Raw genomic sequence first — 23,482 nt, 5'->3', positions numbered from 1 at the left:
GCTTAAGTAGTGTGAACATTTGCACAAAGTACGTGATGTTGCACGTAGAAGCAGCCTCCATGCAAAAAAATCTCAGCCACCAAATGAGGCACTGTCAGGTTGAAAGACTAAGCCCAGATAATTAAGCTAATTCTGTTTCTTCTTGAACACGTAGGTCAAGCACCACTTAGGTCTTTACGTAAGTCATTTACTTCATGGGGCTTCACTGACCTGAAACTGTCCGCATCAAGGTTGTTAAAACAGGATAAAGATTGCTTGGTTTAGGTTTTATATGCTACTGCTGTAAGCTACTGTTGGATTAACTACCGAGGGAGTGTGTTGGGAAGAGGTTTGTTTTTAATGTTTTAATAGCCTTTTTTCCTCTTCTACAATTTAAGGTTTACTTTCTTTTTTCTTTAAGTACCGTCCGAAAACGACTGCGAGAGGATAGGAAAGCTAACACAGCGCAGAAGCTGCAGCAGATGAAGCAGAAGCTAAATGAGACTGAAAGAAAAAGAAAAAGGTGGTTATATTGGAAACCTATTCTCACTAAGATTGGGTTTGGTACGCTGATATTAGTTGGTGCTTATTCTTGCTGGAAAATGTATTTTCAAGAACATTCCTTGTAAGTAAACAGTAAGCCTGGCTGCTCCAGCAGCTAGTTTTGCTGCGGTTAAATGACTAGGGGTATGACTTTAAGCAGTAAATTCCTTACACCTGGAATGGGTACAGACCATTACGTAAAATAGGGAAGTGATGTAAACTTGATCACACGTCAACGTCTCAGGACTTTCCACTGCAGGTACTTACAAAAATGAACTGCTGCCCCCAACAAAATTGATGTTTTTTGTTTATATGAGCAGGTACAAACTTGCTGCAATTGTTTATACACTTTTTAAAATGGTGTTCTACCAGATCTTAAGCAAACCCTGGAACCACAGAGGTTTAGCTACTGAAGGCTGTCTGGATTTAAATTTTCATGCCTGACATAAGCAATAAACAGTGTTGTATTATTTACATTATTAATGCAAAGAAGTTATCCTTAACTGTGTGTAATGTGTAATGTACTAGTGACATGAACATAAACATTTTATATTCTTATGACCTAGGATAAATATATTTTATAATGGCATATTTAATCTTTTTGTAGTTCACTGTACTTTTAAAAGCTCAGTTTGTACAAATTTCTGACCAAAAAGAATTTGATTTTGAAACAAAATGTAATTATCATTTGTGCATGAAAATAATAGTGCAACCATTCCCCATATTTTGACTCTCCAATTTATGATATGAGCAGCTAGGGGTCTGATGAAGCACTTAACAATTTCTACTCTGTTAATTTGCATTCCTTATTTATTTTTTTGTAGTTTTCATTATTTAAGTGAGGCTTAGAAATTTGATATTTTTTTTAAGGCTTTTGAGAATTTAGCCCCTGGTGAAAAGCATACTGTTAAGTTGGTTAATGTATTCAGACTTCAGCTACTGTTTGGAGGCCAGCATTGTTAAAGTTCTGACATTCCATTAAATGTAAAACATAATGTTTTGTGTGTCTATAGATTTTAATTGCTAGAAAGAGTAAAATTAATTCATCGGTAGTAGGTGTAGAAAGCACATCAAAGGAAACTATAGTTGGACTTCCAAGGGCGGTTTTGATGGAAAACAGATGTTGGTAGTGTTCTCCCGTACCCAGTATGTTCAGCTGTATCAGCCCCTTCTGTAACTTCACTAAGTCTAGAACTGCTTTTCAGGTTCCCCAGCACTGATTAGAGGCATGACAGTAAAGCACTTGACGACTTAAAATTTTGGGAGTATCTGTGCTACAGTCACTTTAAAATTGTTGAGCGCTCCCTTTCTGTTCGTTGGGCCATAACACCTTCTGAATAGTAATTCAACACAAATCACTTTCTGGCCTTTAAATTCTCTTTGAACGCAAGGTTGTATATGGCTGTGTGTAGCTTGCTGTCATTCAAGGTGAGACCTAATAATTTGTAGCATTGTACTGCACTTTGAAACCTGGATTTTATTTATTCAAGTGCGTTGGCCTTGTGGGGCAACTTTAGAGAAGTTGTGTTTTCTGCCTCCGTTTTCCTAGCTTGGTTATTTTCTCTTGGGTATTTTGAGGGGTTTCTTCTTCCCCCCTCTTTTCTCTTTTTTTTTTTTTTCTTTTTTTCTTTCTCCTTCTGTAAAGAGCTTCTTGGATTTACTGCTGAAAAATGCTGAAAGAGCTAGATAATTACTTTGCTTCTTATCCAAAGGAATTGACTTGAAAAGTTTCCAGTAAGTTCAAGCTTAGTAGTAACGTACCAGGCATGGGGCCCAAATAGTGTGATGTTTACTACGCAAAGCTAAGCTGAGTTTACTCTTTGAAACTCTCATTTTGCAATAGCTAATACTGTTTTGGACTACACTGTTTATATAGGAAACAACTGTTTAAGGGTCCAGATAAGGAGAACAAGTGTACTTTCATACGGTTCCGAATTTGGGAAATTGTGCGTCAGTAAAGCAAGACAGTTTGTTCTGTGGCATTACTGAGCAACTGTGCAGCTCCAGTAGCAGAATGACTTACTGACTGCTCTGACAGTATAGACAGGCACTTAACATATTTTAAGACATTTCAGAATTTTTACAACCGCAGTGACTATTTTGGTCAACAAGAGACTTGGCAAAAGATTTTTTTTTCTTTAAATTGAGAAGACAGGTTTTCCAGAGCAGCTATAACTGATAGTAGGTGTAAATGTATGTGCCTTATAAAAGATATTTTGGTTATGGAAAACACATGGAATGTAATAAATGCTTTTGTAACAAAAATATTCCAGATTTTATTCTAAATACTTAAAAGCAGCAAGGGAAAATGCACAGGCAAAACTTTTAGTGACATCACAGTCATTTATTGCCTTTCTGCTGGCATGAGAGGGGGTTTCCTGGGCCACCAGTATCCTGCAGGCACTGGGCTCTCACTGTGGCTTGTCAAGTTGTTGCTTGAATTTTTTTTCCTGATTCCATCTTCTAAATTCTGGCTTTTTTTTTGTTTTCTTGATCCTGAGCAGGCCTTCCTCCTTTCTGGGTGGGGCAGGGCCGGAGGGGGCCATCTTATATCACCTCACACTGTTACTGTCTTTATGCAATAAAGCAGGACTTGCACATTCAACAATTGATCTATAAACGTGTATTTGGTTCCATGATTGTAGGTATCTTGAGAGTCTTAACTGTTAAAAGTTAAGGACCGTGAACCGATAAGAGTCTTGGACAAAACTATTTTGTATGGTGAATAGTTCATGACAGTATGAGAGCTGGAAGGGAAATAAAACATTAAACCTTTTAGTACATTCCAGAAGATAATTTGGATAAAACTCTTGTCTCTGGTCCATCAGCAGTCCTTGAAAAGCCAAAATCTGGGGGAGGCTTGTTCTTTTTACTGCAAACTGAGCCCTTGTCATACTCCGTTGTTCTGTGGGATTTAAACTTGCAGCAGTTTTGCACAACTTTGATGTTAAATAGGAACAGATACAGACCAAAATGAAGAACTGATCCCAGTTCCTCTATTGCAGGAAATGCTTCAGAGTAAAAATGAAGGGCGTGACTTCTGGCCCCTTTCCTGCCTTCCCCCACCCCAGTTTCTGGCAGGCTGCTGGCTGGTCCTGTGCTACTTCTAAAATGCTGTTGCACGTGGTGCGACGTTACTGCGTTGGGTTTTCCCCTCTGTTCTGGAAGTATGTCAGGCAGAATACTTGACACATAGCGGGCTGCTTTGCATTTGATAAAATGATGTTTGACTCTCAGATGAACACTTGTCTACAAGTGATGCATATTTTTGTTAAAAAAAAAAATAATTAGCAAACATTCAGACCCTTATGGCAAGGGGGTTGTAAATTCGGAATGAATCTCTTAGGTTTTCTAGTTTTGTTCTTGGTGCAGGGACAGTCCGCTTAGAGTGATGGTACATCTGTATTTTCCTTGAAATGTATTAAGTAAAATAATTGAATTCAGTGTGAAATAGCAATTTAAAAAAAATAATTATGGAAGTAAGATGTTGCAAGTGAAACAGCTTATTCTGTTGAACCTTGAGTAAAATGGTTTACTGACATCAGTTTATATATGCCACTGAAAAGGGAAGAGGTGTAAATGTGTATGCATGTATGTGTGATTGGATTGTGCAGGTAATTACAAAGCCTGGCTAGCTTTAAAGTTCAATGAATGTTAACCAAATCAATTAGTTTGCTGCTTGGCATTATAGTTAAACCTGAAACACTTGAGGACTGCACGATTAACGATGACAAAAGAGGAAGTCTTCTGCATGGCCCAAGTGGCCTAAGTCAGAGGACAAAACGTGCAAAGCTGACGTAACACACAGTAGTCTTCCTGGGCTTTTTTGTTTTCCCCAAAAGTTTTAGGTCAGTCTTTCATTTTTATGTACGAAAAATAAATGTGTTCAAAATTGTATCTCTGTCTGAGTCTTTATTTAAATTGGAAGGATAAATACGTGGAAGAAATTATCTTAATGTCTCGCTCAACTGAGCAAAGCTGCTGCTTTATGAATCAGCGTAGCGCTTGCAGAACTTAGAAGCTTTTTACTTGTACTAGATTGTATATTTGGTGCTGTAAAGACCAAGTTTTTTTTCTGTGTTCCTCGGAGTAGAGCCTTACTTTCCCTAAGAACAAAGTGTGCAGTGTTGGGATGTCTTCCTCACTAGAAGAAACCTTTGCCTGGAAACTTGATTTCCATGCGCTGTGCCAGGATTGGCCTACAAAGCCGTGAGAAGCCATGTTAGTGTTTCGAGGTGCAGCCTTCTGTAGTCCCACTAAGGCCCCAGAAGACTTCTGCAGTGCTCGTGCTTAAGTGAGTGCTTTGCTGGACTGAGACCTATACTTGAAGCTCTCCAGCAAGCGTGTACCTTGTACCGTAATATGGAAGTTCTGAAATTCTGAAAATCAACAGCTTTCCAGGAGTGCTCGCTACAGGCAAGCAATAGTCAGTAGTTGCTCCAGGGAATGCATGAGAAGCTGTCTGGTGTTCATAGGCCGTTGCAAACCCACTGTGTTCTTACTACTATTTTTTTTTCTTTTTTTTTTTTTTTTTTCCCCCTCCGTACTGTGTACTGAATCGGTGACTTTCTTTTGCGTTGTATGTCGCAGGCCGAGACTGACTGACACCTAAGCCTTCAAGACTTGTGAATATTCTGCAGCTATAAACTGCAAATTATTGACATGCAAAGCAAGACATGAACCCCTCTTCGGGAGCAAACAGTGAGGTCTGTTAAGTACCAAGAAGACCTCAGTTATCTGTTTACAGCGTAAACTGCGCCGAGGGGATGAAGACCACCAGCAGCGTGCTACTTTGCAAAACAAAATAATTTGCTGTCTTGTGTTTTTATAATTCCTGTATTAATGTAGAAAGATGTAAAAGAAATAAATTAGGAAATATTTTGTTTTGTACTGCCATTCTTACTGTATTTTTATACTTCTTGGCAGCATTAAATATTTTTTTAAATGGACAGTATGCTGTTGTGTGCACATTATGTTAGGGAGAAACTGTTAAGAGCTTGTTTTGCAGAAAGAGAAATGTTTTGCCTTAAGGTTTCCTGTTACCCTGTCTTAACTGGAAAATGGCAAAATGGTTAGAATGTGCTTTATGCAAATATTTTCATTAATGCAAAGTATTGTAGTTTGAGCTAGGAGGAACTCTTGCACGTTTCTTTTGTGATACACCACTAGGAATATTATTTTATTAATCTGACCAGTTGGTTTGTTAATCCTTCTTATGCTATAAATACCACAAAACGTTCGGAGTAGTTCTGTGAAGGGAGAGTGTTTTGTTGGTGATGCTGTGAAGGGTGGAAAGATGGGAAAGCTGACCTCTGCCTACCCAGGTTCGTGTATCACTGAAGGGAGCTGAGGGCCAGGCACAGAATCAATGGTGTCTTTAATTAAATGGGGTTTGGATTGTGCCATCGCTGTGGTGTATGCGTGATACGTTACTTCACACCACCTGTCAGCGGGCTGCTGGGCTCAGTCTGGGTTTCCAGCTCTGTACCTGCTGTAACAGGAGCTGATCTAAATTCTGCATTTGCTGGCCGTCTCTGAGGGGTTCAGATAAACAGTAATTCACCAAAAAAAATCTTTAATATGACTGTCTAAACCAGCATGTGGTGGGGTTTTATATGTAATTTGTACTTTGCATATTTTTGTAACGGGTTTTTGTACAAATAATGGTTACTGAAAGTAAAGCGTGGAAGAGGGGGGAGACTAGGCCAACAGGGCTTTTTTTTGCTAAAATAAGCAGCAGCCTGAACTGAAAGCAGCTATGTTGAGCTGTGTTTAACTTGAAGGTGAAGCTGAATCAGGGGAGTCCTTAACGCCATTACTTGAGCTGAAGATATGCTTGACACCGTCTTGAAGTAGTCTAAATCACCAGAGTGGTTTGTTGAGGTATTTCAACTTCTTCAGATTAATATTGTTCCTAGCCTATGTTGGAGGAGAAAACATGACAACTTGATTCAGCTTTCATTTTCAGGTGCAGCTGTGAGACCAAGAGTGTTTATAATGAGAGACTGAGGTCTGCCAAAACCACTGCAATAAACCCTGTTGTTGAATACATGTTTATACCACTTGATACATCTTTGGATATGGCTTTCAGCCAGTCATGCCTTCTACCTTCAGCTGTGATTTATGTTTTTGTTATTTTTGTTCTCTGTGAATTGTAAGCAAGCATAAGGTGTATGACTCTTGGGAACACGCATGTGCTTCATCATTTTACTAGCTGCTATCACAGATAAATACCAAATACGCAACTGATTTGCTTTATCTTGTGGGGCCTTGTACTTTGGCCCTTGTCACACAGTAGCCTCTTCTAAAATCACAATGCTGATGGCTTTTGGTTTTTAAAGGGCTTGTATCTACTGAGCTGCCGGACTATTTGATGTCAGGCTGCCTAGATGAACAGGCAAAGGAGATAAAGGTACGGTGGTTCTGACAACAGAGCTTTGTCAGGTTTTCTTGAGGGCTCCCCTGTGACAGCAGAAGGCTTGGCTTACTGGCTCAGGGAATTCTGACGTGCACTTGTTATTTCTATGCAGGACCATGATTCTTGACTATTACTGGGAAGATGTATTTTAAACGGTGAGGGGAGAGGCTACTTTCTGAGAGAAAAAGGACAACTGAGTGTCTAATTGCAGCCTTAAAGAAATGGGACTAGAAGAATGATAGACTTGCAGAATTTCAAATGGAAAAGCTGTGATTTACTGGCTTCTGTGGTTTCGGGTTTTTCCATCTTCAAGAAAACTGTTGCAGAGGCTACTTGATTTTGGTTTTATTAGCCATCATAAGAGGGCAAAACCTCTGCGTTGTTCAGGATTTTGGTGTGCAAAGGGCGGTGGCAAAGGTGGGTGCAGCAGTTGGATTCACGTGTCCTGGGGCAGCTGGAGAAGCTGGGAGCGGCTTGCACCGGTCTCTTGGGGCCACAGAGAGTGAGGACAGCTGCTGCCGCCTGGGGAGCTGCCTCCTTGTCCCAGTAAGGACTGATATGTCTGGAAGAGTGAAAATCAGTACCTTTTCCACAGGGAACAGTGAAAGCCTGGAGGGTTTGCTCTTTTAGGAAGCACTCAACAGTACCGAGTGCTCCCCTTTTTCCTTCTCCTTGAGGTTCTACTCATCAGTGCCTCTTGAGGAGGTACTTGGCATCTATGGCTCATTTAAGAAAAACATGGTGAAGCAAATGACTGCACCTTCATTGCTTTTGTCTGGGCCTTCCATGCCTCCATAATTCATTTGAAAGAAGGGTAAGGAAGCTAGTGAAGGGTCTGAACCACGGATCTTACAAGGAGCAGCTGAGGGAGCCTGGGGTTCTTTCATCTGGAGAGGAAGAGACTTGGGGCGACCTTACTGCTCTCTACAACTACCTGAAAGTTTGTAGGCAGGTGCGGGTAGGCCTCTTCTCCCAGATAATATGTGACAGAACAAGAGGAAATGTCTTCAACTTATACCAAGGGAGGTTGACGTTGGATAACAGGAAAACATTTTTCACTGAAAGGGTGGCCAAGCCTTGGACCAGGCTGCCCAGGGAGGTGGTGGAATCACCGTCCCTGGAGGTGTTTAAAAAACCCATAGGTGCAGGGCTTAGGGACATGTTTAGTGATGGACTTGGCAGTCCTGGGTTAACAGTTGGACTTGATCTTAAAGGTCTTTTCCAACCTAACTGATTCTATTTGTCCTCTTGCTATATATATGTATACACCCTGTAGTAACTTAAGAGCTACATGGAATCCTTTAGTGCTTAACAACACTCGACCCTGTCTTTTTTCCTCCTCTACTCCATTGCATGTCTTACTGGTCACAACTATAAAAGTATATAAGGGGATTATCATCCTCAGCAAGTCTTTAAAGCCAGCCATTCTAGTTGACGCCTACTTTAATAGAGATTAAAAGTTCAGAAGCAACATACTGGAACACAGGTAGCTAAATATGCATACCCAACAGGTAGGGAGTTAGGGGTGGCGCAGAAGAGGGAAGGGAAAAAAAACAAAGCCCGAGAAAGTTTTCACCTGTCCAGCATGGAGCCCATCTTCCGCATCGCTCACACCAGTGCCTGACTCTGGTACTTGGAGAGAGCTCCTACAGTGCCGGACAACAGCTGCCCCAGCAAAAGCATCGCCGTTGCCTCAGGTGGCTGTACGGTGGGCAATTACAGACCAGTTAGTGTCTGCAAAAAAGCTTCTGTCCCACAGCAGTTGGCCTGTGCCTCCCACCCTGAGCACTGGGAGTAACGGGAAAAGCAGACGCGCTCATTTCTCCCTTTTGCCTCACAGCAGTTTATGCACTCATCTCAGTTTCAAATACGGCTGGTTTTTGTAACTTGTTTTAGGTGTATCAGACTTGCCTTGTGTTACGCACAGCCTTTGTGTTCCCTAACTGCATCGGCATGTTGACTCACCAGCTTATTAGTCTGGATGCCTGTGGAAATTCCTAAAACCACATTTTGGTTAATTCTCACTTTCCAACTCCGGAACTGCACCATCTCACATCCATGATTTGCCATCACCTTCTAGTAGTTTCTTCACCGTTGTCTCCCTCTCTGTTACGGTGTTTGAACTCACTGCTGTTCAAGCATCTTACCATTTCCTGAGTTTGGAACAGTACAGGCTTCTCTCCCCCTTGACTCAGGTACCTGAGTATACCTTGCACAGACTCCTTTCCCTGTCCTTCTCTGTTAGCAGCACAAACTGCATCAGCATTGATGCAAAGGGGGGCCCAAAAGGGATTGCCACCACTTCTGAAAGCTCATTGCTGCTTCCCATAGTTTTCTTGTACTTACCATTCTGCTGTGTTAAGCTTCTGATTAAAAAAAATAAGCTGTAGCTTTTCTTTTCTTGCTTATAGTACTTGATGAACAGCTTCAGTCTATTTTTATGCTTTATAACATGTTTCTACCTTACCACTTGCTCTATTAATCAGTTCTTAAAGTCCAAGAAACTCTTTGCGATTGTGCCGTTTTGAAAATGTCTCCCAATTGTAGCAAAGACAATGCTTGAAAGCAGCAATCTGGCCTCTGTGGTGAGGGTTTCAGGTTAAGAGCTTAATAGTTGTAGTTGCAACATCAGAAGATACCACAATTCAGATGCTGACTTCTATTTTTTAAATAATGAGCAGTACGGTAGGGAATCTTAACCACTTTTTGTGCCATAAGGCTTACTATTTTTCACAATATGGTAAAAAAACAGTTTGTTGTCTGTCTGGAATGGTCAAGGCTTCATCTTTACTATCACTAAGTAGCTTATAAGCCAAGAATTAGAGCAGACTTTTCTGCAGTATAGTGATCCACTGTGTACTGCTCCTTTCTGATTGGAAGAGCGAGCTATGGAATCATTTTTACAACCATCAATCTCTGTTAACAGTAAGCTGAGGTATCTTGCTGGTTAAAACTACCAGTCCAACAACCACAGGTAACATTGTCATACATGCAAACTCCTAGCTGGAGGACAGAGTAGTTTAACTCTTGTTCTGAGGATCTGTGCATTCATGGAAAAAATCTACAGCGGAACAGTGTAACACTGAAACTAGACAAACGCAGGAGATGAGAAAGCTGATGCAATTCTGAGCAAGGAGTTCATCATAACTTAAGAGAGTGTGGAGAATTTTAGAAGAGCTCCGAGTGATAAAATTGTAAAAAAAATTCAGCCTTTAACTGCTTGCAAATATTAGATTTCATGCCTCCTACTTCTTGTTAGTAGCTGAAAAGAGATGCCAGCAGTGGAGAACTGCTCATGACTAGTATGGCTATACAGGTCAGTCACTCCAATCAATAAAAACAGAGAATAAGACCAACAAATCTTAATTTTGTATTTTCCATTGCCTGCCTTTCTCGCAAAAGTATTGCAAGATTTAGACGAAAAGGTTAAGAAGTATATCTTAAGGGAAAGGGGGCAGGAAAGCCATCCTAGCTACTGCTAGTTAACTGTATGACAGGGCTTTTAGGTTAAAATACATTCAAGTGCTACTTTGTTTTCTTAGGGGTCTTGGCATTATCTTAGAAACAGCTTACCTGCTGCCTTCACGTATGCTGTATTCTCCGAGCACACAAACGGATTTTCCTCAGGTGTATAACTACTGGAGGAACAGCATGTAGTAGGGCAACATCTTCTCTGAAGCCATGATTTTATTCTGAGTCCCTGTTAACCTCCAACAGCAGGGTGTTGCCACCTGCCCGCCGTTCCTTTCAACACACAAACCCTATGGGACTACCAGCATACCTGTATTTAGAAACACTCACAAAGCGTTAAAGAATCTTGGTTGGCTTGCACTCCAAATTGCATTGTTTTATTTGCAAACAGTTAAAAGAATTGAATTTTTAAGATGTGTTTTTAAAGAGTCATGATCTTTGTTTAAAAAAACCAAACAAACCCAAGATGTTTGTAACATAAGTACTGATTTAGTCAAAACAACAGTAACAAAAATTGCTAAGCCTAAGCTATTTGCAAGAATATTTTCATAAGAAATTGCACCTTTATCTGTAATCAGTGAAAGGACAGAAAAAACAACTCTCATGCCTCAGAAAAGTTCTGAATGCTTCTTTGCTGTGGCCTGGTGATCAAACACTCCCTTGCTGTTGCTTCAGAATCCTGGTTTTTCCTCCTCTACCTTTTTATCAAAGCTTCTTATTCCAAGCCATACTAATTCTGATTGAAATTTAATCTATTGCAATGCAACACACATACTCCCCAACTTGTTTGCAATACTAAGCATCATTGAGAACCCCAGGTTGCAGATGGCAGAGGTATTAAATGAGTTTAGAGCAGCATGGCTGAAGTTCACAGGTGCTAGAATAACAACACTTGTGAAGAGACCTAAACGAAGCAGTTAATTTGATCCAAAGGAACTAAGTACTTAAATGGAACCAGCTAAATAAACTTACACAATCACCTTTTTTAAAAAAAAAAAACAAACACAACAAAAGCACAACAAAAAAAAGCCCTAAGAAACTTAAAAGCTTGTGCCTGTTGATAATTCCTTTTTTACTTCACACCAACATCCTGTGACAGTTTGAAAAGCCTCTCGAAGCATCGCCAGTGCATATGTAACTGTTTCCAAAGAGCTATACTTACTGCATAAGCAATACACAAGCTGTGGCTGAAGAGCTGGCTCTAATAGGTGCTGTTCAGTACCTTGCAAATTCATGTAAAAAAATCAGGGCTGCTTCTTCACAGTCATTACAGTCATAATTATTTGAGCCCTGCAAAAATGCAGGAACATTGCCATGCTTGTCTAGTAGAAGGACCTATGCTAAGGTAACGCAGGGGTAGGCATTCGTCCCCTTCTTTCTGAAAAACAGTTTTCATCTCAAGGAGAACTTCAGGAAGGTACAGCTGATTTAAGCAGCCACCTCCATCACGTTGCTCAGTGATTCCAACAGAGCTCCCCAAGTTAAAATATTTTGCCCCCTTTAAAAGCTACCATTCCATGTAGCAGCTGTCAGTTCAAAGTATTATTCCTACCCATATCCATCCACTCATCTAAAATAACAGAGTTCATGTTCTGAGTATGTTTAAACTGCTTGGCCATTCTTCCTTGACCTATTCTCTAGCAGCCCACCAGCAAAGCCCCTACTCAAACCAGACATGCTCATCAGATGGTGCAGGGTCAGTGCACCGAAGGGAGAACAGTTATCTCCTACAGCTTTGTTCCAAGGTCAGCTGCGGGTGTTACTGGTAAATCTGATACACCCTGCTAGCTATCAGGGCTGAAGCTCAAACCAGGACTTCTGACTTCTTAGAACCTCAGATTTTCATCAAGGAAAATGAATACTCTGTTCCAGATTCAGCACTGCATAAGAACAGTAAGTAGTTCTTGTGATTTACACAGGAACATGTGCTTAAAGTTAAGAAATACTCCAAGTATTTACCGGTTCAAGGCAAAAGTTTTTGACCAGCTTGGCAGATTCAGCTTTCCAAAAAATTGTACAGCAGTAAATTACCCTCTTGCAACAGTTGCCGAATCTCTGTGTGCTCACTGCTGTCCAGTTACAGGGGATGTATTTATTACATTCACAGAGAATCTATTACAACGAAGAACAACATCAGAAGAATGTTTAGGTCAGTAGTCATTTTTTAAAAAAAGCAAAATTTGAATAAACAGTATTTGCAAGCATGAAGTATCACCGCGATGGGATCTATGTGAAGGCAGGCTGCAAAAGTTCAGCCTTCCACTTGCCTATAGAAACTCTTGTTTCTTGTACAAGCTTCTTGTAAAACAATTACAAGACCATGAGCCAAAATAAATCTTTAAGCTTGGACTAATGTGATCTTTTCAGTCGTGTTACTTGGTTCAGCTTCTGGTTGTAGCTTGCATCCAGTTGTAGCAAGTTGCTTTTTTGTTCAGGTAAGTTTATTTTGATTCACAATCACAGGCACATCAGTCATTCCTGAACAGTTTAAATCTATTCATAGCTCATTTTTTTTTTACACCACAAAACATGGCAACTTCATGAAACATGGCATCTTTGTGCTTTACTACTGTAAAAGCTTATTAATATGAGCAAAGGATCACTGCACCTTTCTAGCATGGTATTTAGTTTTAAGAAGCTTTGGTGACAATACAATTAAAACCTTTAAAAAACAAAACAAAACCACTGCAGATGTCATTAGGTAATCATGAAGCCTTTCCAGTTCTAACGCCAGCAGCAGGTAGTTTGTGCTCACATTGTTCTACACATATTTAGGTTTGTGATTGACTCAAAATACAATATCTAACATGAGAACACCTACATTTTACAACATTATTTGAAGGTATTTGGACATACCATTATATGAAGCATTTGCTCCACATATCAGTTCTCCAAGATTCAGTTTGCCCTGCATTATCTGCTTCTGTAAAGCAGACTTAAGACTGGGAAGCACTTAAATTTCTCATTGTTTTGTGGAAAAAGATCAGTAACTGAATATTCATTCAAATGTTAGTCCCCTGTGACAGGCACTCAGTATGATTCTCACCTCAAACTTTCAACAACCTGAAAAGATAGTCAATACAGCATCCTTTGGGTGATCAGTCACATTCACTGAACTGCTCTTCTTTACCAACAGGCACAGGTTTTCAAGCCAAGCTGACTACTGAATCTTATTCCTACACCTTTAACAGATCTCTTCAGGCCTCCTGCTGTTCTCTTCCTCATCAATTGTACTACTGGCCAAAAAAAAAAATAATTTTAAAATCTATTTAGCAAACTTAGTATTTTAAATTATACCCTGTATATATTTCATGTCTGTAATTCATAAAGTCTTAGGAACTTCTAGTTACTTTTAAATAAGCTGATGTGAAGAAGCACTTCCAAAAGATCAAAATTGAACATTTAGCTTAATAATGCAACAAATACCATTATAAATGTTAAGTGCATGAATTACACATCACACAACTGGTGTCTCAAATTAGCTTACAAAATACACAGATACCAGACTGCCTGCTATCAGGGCAACATTCCAATTCCTTTATATTTCAGAGCACTGTGTTAATCTTCAAATCGGTCTAAGGTGGCTCATTTACCTGGAAAGCTTTAGTTTTACATCTCTGCAACCCTTGGAAGCAGAATGGAAATTACATAACGGAACTAAATCAGAAAAGATAGAACAGGCTGCTGTCACTCACAGTACCTCCAGTCAAAGCTACTGCAGCAGCACTGGGAAAAGATGGCAGAACTAGCTCACTCCTGAGCTTCACTTACATCACCAGGCAGGTTTTGAAAAAAAGCTAAGATCTACAGTTGACATGGAAGAGCAGGGTTTTATCTTAATAAGAAGATCTATGCCTTCACATCAATCTCAAGTTCCCAGCTACATTAACAAGGTGAACCATAAGCTTTTCCAGAACAATAACACTTAACTAAAGAAAAATTTTTTTTAAATATTTTATTAGAAAAAAAATTCAACTAAAATTATTCAATACACATATTTCTTTGGTCAATTTGTGAAAGTTACCTTACTTTATTTAGCTACACATATACATGAAAGGAGTTTTTCTTAAATAAAGAATTTATATAGATAAAAGAGGAAGCTGCTGTTACTTGGTGATTACTAAACAATCCCTCTCTCCAGGGATGTTTGAAACTGCACACGCAACTTACAGAAGAATTCAAAATTGATCAGAAGAGTGCAGGTGGAAGACCACTGCCAAAAAGTAAGCGCCAAGAACTTGGTATTTTCCATTGTGAAGAAGCATCTGTGGAACTGTTGCTCTGCAAAAAAACCCACAGTGTAATTCATTAAGTTTTAAATAGTAACAATGCTACTGTCTCTGGCACAGGTATTGAAATAATGGGCAGCATTTCAAATGTCAGTATCATTGTAGGTTGCTTTAGAAAAGAGTACTGGAACATCAAGCTTGACTAAACCTTTATACAACTCTTCCCTGCACCTGTCAAACAAGCCCCCTGCTATTTAGGTTTAGTTTTTCAGGTGGGGAAATTTTAATCAAAATATATCTTTAATTTGGTGTATCCTTGGTGAACAAGGGCTAAAATGAACCCAAGCCATACATTTTTAACTTTTTTGAAATTCAGCTGAGTAACATTTTTCATGTTCCAGATTGAAGAAAAATGAAAATAATGGATGTAAAATACAAAAGCAGGAGCTCTAGATCAAACAGCACTTACTTCACTTTTAATTAGCTGAAGCCATTCATTAAGATAGTTAACAAGAGCAAATGCATCAGGGATGTTGTCCCCTTCTGAGCAGAATTTCAGAAGAACTGCCATTTGGATTCCTTTTGAACAGCTGCAACAAAAATGAGTAGGCATTTCTATTTCTTTTCTAAATCCAGAACAATTATATTTATGTATTAAGAACAACAACAATCTGCATATGGCTTGTTAAAAAAACCAAAGCCAAACAAAAAATAGAAATGTATGCATATATAGGAGAGATTTTTTTTTCCTCTCTGGACTTCTTTGACTGCATTTTCACATTTCATGTTCTTTTTCTTAGTCTTGAATTTGTTCTTTGCTTTGTGAGGCAGGAATCCTAGGTCATGGAAGAGTTACTCAGGGCCTCTGTTACATACCTAGTTTGCATTTTTGTGTGGGGCATTTACACTTACCCTTTGACACAATTACTCCTTACCTTTCTGTGTACAGAAACAGCAGTTTTGGAGGCTGCACATCACTGCTTTACTCAAAAGATTCCCAACTTTCTCATTTAGATATTAAGACTGTTTATATTTTTTATTTTTTTTCCCTAGAGTCCTGGGAGGTCTTTTCTTTTGTGTCTGTATATTGTTTCCATACTCAACTCAGTACAAAGGTAAGCAAGACATCAGTTAACTCTCCTGCTTTTAGACGCAACCATTTGGACAGGCGTCAAAAACAATAGCTAAAGAAATATAAAGGTGAGTTTTCCACCTGACAAAACAAACACCTTTTGCAGAGCTAACACAGTTGTACCACAACAAGCGCATGTTACTACCCAAAATTTGAAACTGAAGACATGCATTCAGCACAGCTTTTGATGCATACACCTTTTAACAAAACCCGCACATCAGATTGTTTGCTGGCCCTGAAATCTTAATGCATTCTTAATGGATTTTTTGTTTGTTTCTTTGGTTTTGGGCGGTTTATTTGTTGGGGTTTTTTTACAACTGACAATGGAACTATTTGCCACAGGAAACAGTTTTAGTTAAAGTATCACAGGTACAGGAATTTTACTACTTATAAATTGTGGTTTGCTTAAAATCAGATACCAGATTAATGACAATCTTAACTGTAAAGACTTCATTATTTTCCTTTAGCCCATTCACTTACGTTTTTACAATATTTTAACTTTATGATGCAGAATTCCCTATTTTTTCCCCTCTTAATTATGGGCTTGATCTGGACTATTCCTATAAAGCCCTTTTTATGAAAAGAGGGTTTTTTCCTCTTCCTATTACATAGTGGTTTAAAAGATAATTTTACCCATGTACCAAAACTAAGACTTTTGATATCCTTCTGTGCTTATCTTTAGGCAACTCACCTCTCAGTAAACAATAGTTTTGTGATGCCACCTCCAGGAATATGTAGAATTTTTTCTGTATCATTTATTCCAGGGTAAGCTGCTACTTTTTCCATTTCTTTCCAGTTCAGCTCCTGCATAAGGCCTCCAAATGCTTTCTCCAGATCAGGTGTAAGTAGGTAGCGTAGTGGTGTCCTAGAAACAAATCAAGAATACATTTAGTGTGACAATAAAAGACACTACCAATGTTATTACTTGTGATGGAAAAAAGCTGCAAGCATTGAGGACTTCACATCTCCAATGTATTGCACTGACATCTCCTTCCTCCTCGAATCAAGGTTAAAAAAGTTGTCTGTGGCCTCAAAACAGTACAAGCTACTCAACTTTCTGCCCCAAACAGAACTAAGATACCAGCTTTTTAGAGGCTCAAATAACTGCAAAGTACCAGATACGTAAGTAGATAATAGGCGAACTGCTTAAAATTATTTACAAATAAAATGTGCTTTTTCTTCCTTCAGATAAGAGGTGATTAATTTAAAGTTTGTTAGGGTAAACTTGGACTTCATTGTGATACAGTATTCTAAATAAGCTCACACTGCAAATATATGCAAACTTCAGTCAAGTCTAAGCATTTTCTGAATGCGCTACCCTCACTCTTTAGTGAAACTGCTTTAAGAGAGTTATTCTGTGGTGCTGGGGTAGGGTGTTAAATCACACCTTATGACTCAGACCACATTGAATAACCATCAGACCCTCTCATTTCATTCCATGTTAGCTGGCCATTCTGCAACTGCATGCAAACATCACTGGTAACTGTATCTGGAATGTGCATGGACCTAAACATCCCTTAAAGCCCTCTGCATTTATACAGCCTGAAGATAACTGCTCTTTTGCAAAAATACTGATTTGTTTTTGTTAAATCACCAAATATGATGTCCTCAATCAGCAAGTAATGCTTGTCTTTTAAAGGGGTAATATCTAATAAAAATACACTCTGAACCTTGCAGTTGCCTCCCAACCAAAAAAACCAAACCTGATACCTTCCTATGAAAAAAGAATGACAACTTACATTAAATCTACAGATTTGACTGTATATTCAAACTACTTACTACATGCATACAACTACTACATTCAAAATATAGAATGATGAAGCGGTAAGTAACTAATATTCTAATTAACTTTTAAATCTAATCTATGACCTGTATGTTAGTAGCTAATCCCTGACAATACCTACAGACACAAGAAATTAAGAAGTTAAAACTGAGGCTCTGTTGACTGACAGTGCAGGCCTAGTGCAATTTACTTACAGTTTATTGTTTGCTTGGTACTTTTGACAGTAGTAACTAACAAAGTTCAGAGACTAATCCCATATAACGTAATGTTTTAATAGCGTATTAAGTATTTTATGACCTATGTACACAGGCAAGTAACAACCCTGTCAAAAGTACTCAGCAGAGGGAAATATATCAGTCTGTCAAAAAGAACAGAAACATTAATTAGGTCTTTTAATGACACAAACATACCCAAGAAGTTGCTCATCATCACGCTGGTAGGCATGGCTGCTAGACAGAAGAACGACTTGGGCACATTTGCTACTTTTCACCCAAGAAAGCAGCATTTGACAGAATGGCCTGTACTTGTTCTTTATGCAAAGACAGAGAAAAAAAGTGAAAAATATAGTATCCTTAAAAAAAAAGCTAAAAGCCAACAATACTAGGTGTTACATATAATGTTTAGCAGTGATGCAAGTTTCTCTTCATATCCATTTAGCCTTCAGCTTCACATACTTTTTTAAAAAAGCAGAGGACTGCTGTGGTTGTTTGCTTAATCAAAACTACACATACAATGATAAAAATTACCATTAAGACCACGTTAACTACAACACTAATACCAAGTTTGCATGCCAATATCAACGGAAAAAGCTTTAGAGTAAAATGGGATGGTAGGATCACAGTTTTCCACTTTGAACTGCTAAAAACCACAGCACAAATTTTTTTCTGGCATGGTATTCTGCTTATTTTAATTATAGCCACTGTCCAGTTAATGCGTAACTCTAAATTCTTCATTTTTTACATAATGAATGCAGTTATGCAAGGTGAAGATTAGAGATGCAAAAGCTCAGCTGAAATTGAGGCTGGTCATTGCCATAAAAGATGACAAAAAATGTTATAAATACATTAGAAACAAAAGGAGGGCCAAGGGTAATCTGCATCCTTTATTGGATGTGGCACGGAACTTTGCCACAAAGGGTGAGGAACAGGCTGAGGTACTTAATTTCTTCTTTGCCTCAGTCTTTAATAGCAAGACCAGCTTCTCTCTGGGTACTCAGCCCCCTGGGCTGGAAGACAGGGATAAGGAGGAGAAGAATGCAGTCCCCACAGTCCAGGAGGAAACAGTTACTGGCCTGCTGCTCCACCTAGACACACACAAGTCTATGGGGCTGCATAGAACCCACCTGAGGGTACTGAGGGAGCTGAGAGAAGAGCTCGCCAAACCACTCTCAATCATTTATCAACAGTCCTGGCTAACCAGTAAGGTCCCAGAAGACTGGAGGTCAGCAGCTGTGACATCCATCTTCAAGGGCAGACAGGAGGATCCAGGGAACTACAGACCTGCCCTTGGTGCAGGGGAAGGTTATGGAGCAGATATCCTGAGTGCCATCACACAGCACATGCAGGACAACTGGGGAATCAGGCCCAGCCAGCATGGGGTTATGAAAGGCAGGTCCTGATGAACCTCATCTCCTTCTACAAGATGACCCACCTAGTTAACGAGGGTAAGGCTGTTGATGTTGTCTACCTGGACCTTAGCCTTCAACACAGTCTCCTACAGTGTTCTCCTGGAGAAACTGGCTTCTCATGGCTTGAACAAAGGGACTTTATGCTGGGTAAGAAGCTGCCTGGACTGCCAAGCCCAAGGAGCAGTAGTAAATGGAGTTATATGCAGCTGGCAACCAGTCACAAGTGGTGTTCCCCATGGCTCAGTATTGGGGACAGTTCTCTTGAACATCTTTATCAATGATATGGATGAGGGGATGGAGTGCACCCTCAGTAAGTCTACAGATGACACCAAGCTGGGGGGGGATGCTGATCTGCCTGAGGGCAGGAAGGCTCTGCAGAGAGATCTGGACAGGCTGGACCAATGGGCCGAGGCCAACTGTGTGAGGTTCAACAAGGCTCAGTGCAAGGCCCGGCACCGGGGTCACAGCAACCCCACTCAGTGCTGCAGGCTTGGGGAAGAGCAGCTGGGAAGCTGCCTGGCAGAAAAAGGCCCTGGGGGTGCTGGTCAACAGCTGGCTGAACATGAGCCAGCAGTGTGCCCAGGTGGCCAAGGCAGCAAACAGCATCCTGGCTTGTATCCAAAATAGTGTGGCCAGGAGGTCTAGGGAAGTGATTGTCCCCCTGTACTCGACACTGCTGATGCCACACCTCAGATGCCACGTTCATTTTTGGGCCCCTCACTTCAAGAGGGATGTAGAGGTGCTGGAGTGTGTCCAGAGAAGGGCAACAAAGCTGGTGAAGGGTCTGGAGCACAAGTCTCATGAGGAGCAATTGAGGGAACTGGGTTTATCCTGGAGAAAAGGAGGCTCAGGGGGGACCGTATTGCTCTCTACAACTACCTGGAAGGAGGCTGTAGGCAGGCGGGGGTAGGTCTCTTCTCTCAGATAAAAAGTGACAGGACAAGAGGAATGACGTTTTATCTGGGGAGGTTTAGATCGGATATTAGGAAAAAGATTTTCACTGAAAGGGTGGTAAAGCATTGTAAGAGAGGGAGGTGGTAGAATCAGCACCCCTGAAAGTCTTTAAAAAATGCATAGATGCAGTGCTTAGGGACATGGTTTAGTGACGGACTTGGCAGTCCTGGGTTAATGTTTGGACTTGACGATCTCCAAAGTCTTTTCCAACCTAAATCATTCTATGATTCAGTTTAACATAGAACACTATGAAATAATTAAATTGGAGTGACACCAAAAATTAAGCCGTTACAATAAAAAACCCACACAAAACCAATAAATGTAAAAAAAAAAAGAAAAATGGACAAAACCCAGACCATTTTGTATTTTCAAGACTGTTAATATTTAAGGACATATTTAAGTAAAATCTACTAACATAGCTGGGATGTTCTGGGGCCTGGAAAACCAAAACAACCTTCAGTGAATGCAGAAGTCAGTTTTTGTTATCTGAAACTGTATTAACTGCGGAACACATTATAGCACAAAGTAGAAAAATATTTTGCTAGGCCACTTATATTATTTGCCAGCAGAACTATTCAAACTGAATAGTGAAGTAAGAACAACCAATGAACATACATACCTTTATAAAAGGTGATCTGATCTGCAGAACGACAAGTTTCTTTGAAGGTAACGAATACACTACAACAAGAAATAATTAAGGTTTGTATGAAGAAAGCAAGAAAGAGATCTGGGTTTAGAAAGTCTTCACTGGTCTTAATCTCATTTGTCATAAATTCAAAGGACTGAGTGAAGAAAAATATATGAAGACATTTCTCAGATTATCCTGAGATTTCTGTTATTTAATAGGGGGAAAAAAGAGATGAAATGCGGTTATCAGTATAAAGAAACTAAAAATTTTAAGGGGGGAGAAGGAGAAACACCACATAAGGAAAAAGGCCAACATAGGTGGGAAGGAAGGAAGAAAAGAGGATAAATATCCTTCCACACCAGAAATTCAGCTTGCATTCCAGCAGTTTACTGTAAATATACGCACACTTCATGTTACTCTGGATTAAACCCACAGAGTTTTGGCTGCGCTGTAATGTTTGAAATTCAACATTACTTACTGGTTCCACACGTCAAATTGGTTATCCAAAATTCCAATAGTAACAGTTTCTTCTGTGAAGCGTAAATACATTCTTATCTGTAAGTTACTGAAGTTACTGCTGATTGTAGTTTAAACATTATTTACACAAGCAAAATGTAACATCAACAAAAAAGTAAAAGTAACATTCTTGCACCTTATGCAGCCTGCAAATACCTTCAGCATTCAATACCCACCTTCAGCATTTATACTCAGCTCCACTGAGTTTTCTTCTGCTGTTGCATATGGATTATTTCCAACCATTGGCACCAAGCAATCAGTGTAGAAGTAACCCACTTTAGTCATGTCAAGCGTGGAAATCACCAGATCTATTGCCAGTTGACCAACATTTCCCACCGACACTGCTGGCTAAAATAGCAGAAGTTACTGAATTACAGTGTGTTTTACGGACCATATAAGATACTCTTCAAACAGTGGAAGTTTAAATTACTTAAATTCTGGTCAAACATGATTTCTGAAAGTGGCTGCTCATCCTTTGACAATGGTTACTATTTCTTAATAGATTACTAATACAGACTTTGGTCCCTGTCCCACAAAAACCATCCTGGCCACTTCTGTGAATAATCCTGTCTCACAGTAAACTTAAAAGGCTTGGAAATTTGTCTTCTCCCTGCAGATACAGAGGGATAAATTTTTGGATAGAGTAAAAAAAAGTCACTCAAAATGACTAATGCCAAGATTGGCAGGCCTCAATGACACTAACAGTAATAATGACATTACATACTAAACATTTCAATCTCAAATTGACCAATATACGAGAGCAGGTTGTTTTTCATTTTGTAAGGATGAAAATTCTAAGGGTCATCTTGGATTCAATTCATAGGAATTACCATGGGTTATCACCAATCAGGGCAGATACTGACCTAAGATGATGGCACAGGAAGAGAAACTCAAAGAGTTTGTGTCCTTCTACAGAAACACATTACAGGCAGACAGTGGTAAAATTTTCAGTTGCTTCCCTCTAATTTATAAGCAAGTTTGCATCTATGAATTGCTGCCGCCACCAACTGTAGAAACACACCAAATTTGATGCTGGTAAGTTCACAGTGAAAGTGGACATAGAGTGTCATTACAAACTGGCTTGTCTTCAATAACCTGGTACGCCCAGACAAAAGAGAACAGCAGTGATGTGTTTCCCGCTGCAGTCAGCTGAGCCGGACTGACTTCCCGTGCAGCCTGCAGAGTCATCCCAGGCTGTGCAGCCCCCGCTGAAATGCCGTAAGGTTACCTTTAAGGAATAAAGGGACTCACTAGTAGGAAAAATAATGGTTTGCTACTTCGCAACCTGCAGTGGAACTCTTGCCCCACAGTAAACAAAGTAATCTCAGGCAGATAATTTAAATTGATTTCATACCATGTATGAAGGAGATTTAAGCACTTCTTAAATCCTAATCGGAGTTTAAATATAGCAGAAACGAGGAATTTTTAATTTAAAACATTTACATACAGCCTCTAAATGCAAAAATAAACTTTTATTCCAGCGGCAACCCACAGGTACTACAAACCTTGTAACATGACACGTGGAGCACCTGACATCTCAGAGCAATAGCATATAGCTAACATAACATAGGCACATAACAGCTTCACAGGAGCATGAAACGGGGGTTGAGGAGGTAGAAATTAACAGAAACGGGAGAGACTGCATTAAGCTTTGCAGGAACCAGCCCCGGGACGGCCCCTGCAAATCCTCTGTTACCCGGCAGAACACCCGATAGATACACGGGCGGGCACTGCAGCCGCCAGCCCAGCTCGTCTCCGCTTCACCGCGGGCAAGTTCCCGGGGACGGCCCCCGCGCAAGAGAGAACGCCGCAGCCCTCCTTCCTCCTTCCCCATAGGCGCAGGCGAGTCAGGGAGACAGGCCCCCGCCCGCGCCCCACAGGGCGGGGAGAAGCCCCCAGCGCCCGGGCCCCGGGCAGCGGCGGGTCCCTCTCGCCCGCTCCGGGGTGCCCCGCTGGGGCAGCGCCCCCTCAGGCCTATCGAGGGTGGGGGGGAAGCAGGAGTGCGACTTACCATAAGCAGAGTGAAGCCTTCAAATTCGGAGCTGGCGGAGCCCCCGCCACGGTCGCAAGGAACAAACATACCGGCCGCGAAGGAAGGAAGGGAGGAAAGGAAGGAAGGAAGCGAGGAGAGAGAGGAGGAGGAGGAGGAGGAGGAGGAGGCGGTGGCGAGCGCCGCGACCTTTCCTCAGCGGGGCGGGAGTA

The 23,482-nt window shown here is 40.4% G+C and overlaps 2 protein-coding genes across 6 annotated transcripts in view; one reads left to right on the top strand and one right to left on the bottom strand.

Annotated features, from left to right (window-relative positions):
- PTPN2 (protein tyrosine phosphatase non-receptor type 2) overlaps window positions 1–5,471 on the top strand; it is a 32,955-nt gene extending 27,484 nt beyond the window's left edge. Inside the window, exons 9-10 of one of the 2 annotated variants that reach the window (XM_080378106.1) lie at window positions 401–502; window positions 5,113–5,471. In XM_080378106.1, coding sequence (XP_080234232.1) covers window positions 401–502; window positions 5,113–5,134 — 124 coding nt within the window. In that variant the 3' untranslated portion in view covers window positions 5,135–5,471. Of the gene's footprint in view, window positions 1–400; window positions 4,420–5,112 lie in introns of those variants that run through there. The other variant, XM_080378105.1, reaches the window with a different exon arrangement.
- A 7,012-nt stretch (window positions 5,472–12,483) lies between these two features.
- Window positions 12,484–23,468, bottom strand: PSMG2 (proteasome assembly chaperone 2). 4 transcript variants are annotated; one of them, XR_013926543.1, is made up of 8 exons: window positions 23,292–23,454; window positions 21,457–21,628; window positions 20,756–20,814; window positions 17,966–18,084; window positions 16,464–16,637; window positions 15,110–15,230; window positions 13,458–14,692; window positions 12,484–12,523 (listed from the first exon to the last, which is right to left on the bottom strand). XR_013926543.1 is itself a non-coding variant. In XM_080378131.1 (8 exons), the coding sequence occupies exons 3-8, from the start codon at window positions 21,563–21,565 to the stop codon at window positions 14,600–14,602; spliced, it is 675 nt and encodes a 224-aa protein (XP_080234257.1). In that variant the 5' UTR covers window positions 21,566–21,628; window positions 22,144–22,287; window positions 23,292–23,389; the 3' UTR covers window positions 12,484–14,599. The 4 variants fall into 4 exon arrangements, 3 of the variants coding, with proteins under 3 accessions (XP_080234257.1, XP_080234255.1, XP_080234256.1); XM_080378131.1 differs by adding an exon at window positions 22,144–22,287 and having other exon boundaries at window positions 12,484–14,692; window positions 23,292–23,389; XM_080378129.1 differs by having other exon boundaries at window positions 12,484–14,692.
- Window positions 23,469–23,482: the final 14 nt, after the last annotated feature.

Source organism: Falco punctatus, assembly GCF_963210335.1.
Source record: "Falco punctatus genome assembly, chromosome: 3".
NCBI lineage: Eukaryota > Metazoa > Chordata > Aves > Falconiformes > Falconidae > Falco > Falco punctatus.
Note: the sequence above shows the minus strand (reverse complement) of the source record. Positions and strands in the feature narration are given on the sequence as shown.

Bases quoted from the DNA above. Each gene is read 5' to 3' on its own strand.
- PSMG2 (XM_080378129.1), bottom strand. From the start codon at position 23,360: ATGTTTGTTCCTTGCGACCGTGGCGGGGGCTCCGCCAGCTCCGAATTT. The intron at 18,085-20,755 runs GTATGTATGTTC...CTTTGCATAAAG, and splicing joins TCAGATCACCTTTTATAAAG to AACAAGTACAGGCCATTCTG. The intron at 14,693-15,109 runs GTAAGTGCTGTT...GTTTTTTTGCAG, and splicing joins TTCAGCTAATTAAAAGTGAA to AGCAACAGTTCCACAGATGC.